Genomic DNA, 5,632 nt, shown 5'->3' with positions numbered 1-5,632 from the left:
GCTGAGTGTTTTTCAGCAAGCCTGGATCCCCGGGCTTTCTGTATGCCAACATTAGCTATGTTTATATGAAGTATACGAACTAGCACTTGCTTTCTGGGGAGCAGCAGGACTCGTTGTGCTGCRGGGGGCTATAACGGCCGGGCTGCAGGGCGGCTCTGAACTGGCCCTCGCACCACCCAGCCTGGGGGACCTGCCCCCTCCTCCTGTCCTCAGCTTCTGCAGAAAGTCATTTCTGCGAAGGCGTTAAGCTTGTTTACACAACACTTTGTTTTCAGACCGTGCTCCTTAGYGGTTGCGGTTCCTGGAGTGCAGGTACCTTGGAGGATCCCTTCTCTTTATTTTTCTGCCCCTCATTAGGGGTATGAGTTGGAGCAGCTCCCCAATGTGATGGGAGCTAGGAAAGGGCCATGCCTGGACCAGGCACGCTGCTCTGACCCTGGGTCTGCTGGTCCCAGCTCTGCAAACCTCCCGGGGCTGCTTCCAGACCTGCCTTTTCACCAGGGAGCAGGCTGTGTGCTGTTGCTGTTGGTCTGARCCCTGTTGTTGGGAGAGGGTTAACTGTTCCTCTGGGTTGTGCAGGAATGAGCAGTTTATTATTCATTGCCATTGGATACTGATACCTGAGCACCAATTTTAACTGCAGATACAAGGATGCCCAGAGCCTGGAAGCAGCATCTCTTAAAGCAGTCACTGGTTGTGCTTCTCCAAGAAATACTCATAGCAGTCTTCCAGGGGTTGCAGCACTTGCAATGTGTTTGTTTTGCCTTCTTTATGGTGAAGTTTCTCCTGGGAATTGGGAAAATGGAGTTCTTATCACAAACTGGAAAAGCAGTAATTGGAAGGAGTGTTGCATGCACAGACGTTGCAAGCATTTTAGCAAAAAATAAGACTTTTTGCTGTTGATGCACTGAATGATCTTGCTGCAAAGCTGAGCCTTGAAATCAGGGCTGGTGAGTACTGCAGAAAGACCATACCAGGGCCATGGCACGGCTCGGTTTCCTGCCACCCTCATGGCAAGTTCTGTGGAAGCAAAGGAACTGCCTCAAGATCAGTGTTAGCAGTTCAAATCTTAAATATACACGAGCGGCCCTTGGGCAGCGATGCCCTGCCTGGCTGCCCCACCTTGCTCTCCTCGCCAGAGCACATACTGCACTGCAAGGAGCTCTGGCACCTGCTAGCATTACAAATATTTCTCTCTATGAAAGCACACGCTGCCACTGCTTAATTACCACATTCAGACTGGCACAGATTAACTTGGCTTCACTGGAACCACTGGAGTTTCATGGAATTGCTCCCACCCCGGCTCTGAGTCATTAATAGGTGCATTTCTGGCTCTTTCTTTATGCTTTCCATGTTATTTTATTACCCTACGAAAGCAACTGTCATCAGCCAGATCTTTCCTGGCTGGAAAAAAGCATTCTCCATTGCAGTAAACTATTGGATTGAGTATTGTCTTCCACTTGCTTTATGTGGATATAACTATAAACTAATAGCGAATTTAGCTGTGTGAGAACCAGGCCCTAAGAGACTCCTGGCACTGGTTCCATGGTCATATCACTGCCTATTCAAAATCTCCACCTAGATTAAGGGAAGCGTGGCTAAACCAAAGGTTGTTTGCCCTGGAGAGCCTAAGTGTTGAACGGTACAGGTGCATCCCAGGCACAACATGCTGGAGCTCAGACTTGCAGGCAACTGCTACAAGAAGTATTGCTGAATTCATGTCCTTTATGCCCATATCTTACAAGGATCTTCCAGCAGGCTGAGGAAGAGAAATAAGGCTGTATCAGGATGTACTGTCTCCAAATATGCTTCTTTCTGTAAGTGGAGGCAGTACAGTATGTATATAGTGTATGTATACACACACAATTTGTTGCTTTTGAACAATCTGTGGGTGGAAAATTGAAGCAGAAAATCTTGTAGTTAGAACTTTTTGGCTGCTTGGGGAAGTGGATCATTAGTGACTGCTGTGGGTATGTATGATGGGAATTAGGCTTTGCAGAGTTAAAGGTGTGACCTGTAGAGTGGAGTCAAAGTATCTGGGGTCAGGATCTAAACAGCCTGAGTTCAGACAAGTGACAGGTCTGATGAAATTAGGGCTCATAATGCGAATTGTTTTGGAGCTACTGCTTTTTGGAGATTGTTATTCCATGGGTACTGCATTTCTCTAGCTGACAGTGATCAGTAATTTCTCCCTCAAAGGAGTACTCATCTAGCAGAGTCAAGTGTTTTTCTTAGTGTCATCTCTGATTCCACACAGGTTTTATAGCTTGGTTAAAAAAACCTTTTAAGCTCTGGTCTGAAGCAGAAGCCTTGAACAGTAGCAGCCATGCTGTTGCTTTAGTATTGGCACTTGTTTTCCAAATAGTCTTATGCCTGTGACCTCCAAGAGGAGTACTGCTGGTGGTGGCTTCATGGGCCTGATGCCTTCATGAGCTATAGGGAGTAACTTACTGCTGGTTTATACTTGATTCCGCACATGAATTATCTGTCCTTGTGTCTAAGCAAGTGCCTGGTGATCTCTTGAGACATTGTTTGAATGGGGAGGTGGTTGAGATTTAATAGAGGATGTAGAGGAACTAATCTCCCATGTTAAGCTTTACTGCAGCTTACAGCCTTGGAGGATTTTTCACTCCATGAAAAATGGGCTTGCCTGTTAGTGCTTAACCTAACAGCTTTAGGGCTAGCCCTATTGCAGTCCCACCAGTGAGACTGATTGCTGTGGGATGCCCATTCCCAGTACTGCAGATTTTGGTGCTGGACAGTATGTCTACATGTATGCAAAACAAGCAACAAAAGTTTTGTATCAAAATAGTTTTATTAAAAACAATAAAAAACTTCACTGAAGCTTGCTGTCTTCAAGACAGAGTTATGACATTAATGCAGCATTCAACACAACCATAATCTGCATAAATATATATATATAGCTCCTGTTCACTGTGGCCATGTTTTGCCCTCTGCTTGCTCTCCTGCAGCCCCCTGACACCATCCAGCCCTGTGTACTTAGTTACACAACCTGCTCCTCTGGGAAGTGAATTATATCCCCCTTCCTTGCTTCAGACTGCTGGTGCTATTAGTGTCTAGCAGTTGCAGAGGAGTCTGATGCATCTGTTTGCAGCTAGGAGCCTTCAGTTTACACAACCAGTGTTAAGACACTAAGTGCATGATGACAGCAGCACTGGTTGATGTTTAGGGAAAATAAGTATGTAACCAGTTACTCAAGCTCCCAGCACTGCTGGGCTGTACAGAGCTACTTGTGCTTAGGAAAAGGAAGCTCTGCTCTAACCTACTGTATCAACACCTCTGCTGTGACACAAGGAGCATCACACCAGCCGGCTTCATCTAAAACACGGAATCATCTTTTCACTGCAGTGTTCACAGAAGAAGGTCGGTCCCCAGCAGCTGGCTGCCACTCCTGCTGCCGCAGCCCCTGCATGCCCTCCAGCGTCATCCCCTGCCATTGGCTTTGCACCACAGTTGATATTTGTCCGTGCATCCTGGCAGATGGATTGCACACTCAGTATCTCAGTCTTTCCGGTCGGGATGCTGCTGGGACCTGTGGCTTTCTTCCTCAGTAGCTGAGAGGCTTCTCCTTGCAGCAGCTCATGTTGCCTGGGCCACTCCGGTGATGGGCGTTTTTTTGCACAGTTCCTGATAGAATTGGGATTCTAAAAACCGTGGATATGAGTTATTCTCCATTAAGCTGTAAACTCTCTTCTGTGCTGCACTGAAGCAGGTATGTGTAGCTTCTTGAATATTCTGAGCAATCATGATCTTGGTTTGAAAGTCTATGTTTATCTGAAACACAAAGAAGGACATTTACTTCTGAGAACTACATTTTGTAAGAGGTGAGAAAAGTTTAAAAACCCTATTACTACAGTCTTCAATTAATGAAAATTCCTTAAGGAAAGCAATTCAGATGATACTGTTTCCATGCTTAACTCTCAAATGTTACAGGTATTACATGAGGCTGAGAAAAGGTGGCTACTCTCTGAAATACTGCTTGTGCAATTTTCCAACTTGGTGAAAAGGCAGTTAGGGAAGTGAGTTCTGTTCAGATGCAGATATTAAGTGAGCTATGTATGATGAATTTTTGGCATCTAACTTGAAATGAGTTCAGAGAAATAAAGCAGGGCTGTATGAACCCACAGAACAGGGCAGTTGTGTTTAAATAGTTTTTTTTACCTCTTTAGGTGCTTCCTTTTCAATGAAATCATTGTAGATTTTTTTTGCTTTCGATGTCAGCTTCTGGGGTGACTTGGTTTTCTTGAAGTCCTCGCAGGCCAGCCAGAACTCAATGTTCTCTTCACAGAACTCTGACTTCAGAAAAGCTCGGAAAGCAGCAAGACCATCTAGGGAAAGGGGGGGGAAAAAAAAAAGCAAAAATATATCAATTAAGTATTTCAGGAATCTTGAATTTACCCATTTGTCATGGCTGTTCCTACCAAAACATATTGCTGTAGTTCTGGTCTATTTCTTTCAGGGATGCCATAGCAATAAAAGTCCATATTTATGTATGCAAAAAATTAACCCTCGAATGACTTGGCAAGCTTCACTTTGGTTGTTTTTAGGTAAACACAAAAATGAAAGCCATCTGTAGTCTGTATGGTCCCTTTTGTGATGTATGCACAGATATTTAAAAAGATTTCTCTTGAGATAGGATTTCATGTGTTAACCTTTAGACTGGAGTAAATATTTATGACAGTGCTACAAACCTGTGGAATATTTTTGCAATGGAAAGGTTGACTCAAAAGTTCAAAGAGCAAGTGGTGATACTATTTCTTAGTCTTTTTTGCTCTGCTATTAAGTGCTTTCCTTGCAGAGCTACAGTAAAACCCAGAGTTCATTCAACTTCTGTTGACACCAGTGGTGCAAAATCATTCCCAAATTATTTTAATGTATTTGTCTTGGATATGCAGAGAGCACAGTGAACAAATGCACCTTTGGCATTTGGCAAAGCCAGCTGGAGGTATGGTTTAATTACAAAGGCTACAGCTAAATCAAGAAGAAAATCCTCTGTGTTCTTGATGTTTTAATATTGCTTTACAAATAATTTTAAAAGAATGTATTTCTATAAAGTTGGTTTTGAAATGGTTTAAAGCATTTATTTCAGAGACCGGAATCAAATCTCTGTGCATTAGCAAAAGCAAGGTATAATGCTGACATGCAAGGAAGAAACTTTCTAGAAACACATAGGAATGGAAAAAGCTGAAGTTTCTGAATGTTACTCTTTAAAGATAAACTTACATTTGTTAGCAAGAAGTTCATCAAAAGCTTCTGACCACAGCTGGGCTTCTTCAGGGGAAGGTCTGCAAAAAACGATGGAGAATTAGACTATTGCTCATGTTTTATTTTTCGGTTTGCAAGATATCTGAGTCACTTCAAATGTTTGTCAGAAGTTACCTGAAGTAGCTGTGGTGCTTTCCTGCTTTCTTGGATTTCATCTTAGCAGAACTGGAAGAGTTTTGCAGGAAGTAGCTCAGCCTCGTTTTCCAGTCTTTAATGCTGGAAGAATGGAGAAGGGATGTTAAAAGCGGCAGCTCGGAGAAGCCTAGAGGCGGCGATTCCCGCCGCTACCCGGGAGCGGCAGCGCCGCTCGCCCCGCGCCCGCCGGCGGAGCCCTGCTCCGCTCCGC

General features: G+C 44.1%; 1 protein-coding gene across 1 annotated transcript in view; it reads right to left on the bottom strand.

Annotated features, from left to right (window-relative positions):
* Positions 1 to 2,803: 2,803 nt before the first annotated feature.
* RGS2 (regulator of G protein signaling 2) overlaps positions 2,804 to 5,632 on the bottom strand; it is a 4,703-nt gene continuing 1,874 nt past the window's right edge. Inside the window, exons 3-6 of the mRNA XM_026089173.1 lie at positions 5,401 to 5,502; positions 5,245 to 5,306; positions 4,183 to 4,349; positions 2,804 to 3,795 (exon numbers count right to left, since the gene is read on the bottom strand). Of these exons, the coding sequence (XP_025944958.1) occupies positions 3,601 to 3,795; positions 4,183 to 4,349; positions 5,245 to 5,306; positions 5,401 to 5,502 (526 nt within the window). The 3' untranslated portion in view covers positions 2,804 to 3,600. The remainder of the gene's footprint in view (positions 3,796 to 4,182; positions 4,350 to 5,244; positions 5,307 to 5,400; positions 5,503 to 5,632) is intronic.

The sequence above is a fragment of the Apteryx rowi genome, unplaced genomic scaffold (genome assembly GCF_003343035.1).
Source record: "Apteryx rowi isolate R43461 unplaced genomic scaffold, aptRow1 scaffold_80, whole genome shotgun sequence".
NCBI classification, from domain to species: Eukaryota; Metazoa; Chordata; class Aves; order Apterygiformes; family Apterygidae; genus Apteryx; species Apteryx rowi.
This window is presented reverse-complemented; position numbering and strand designations above follow the sequence as displayed.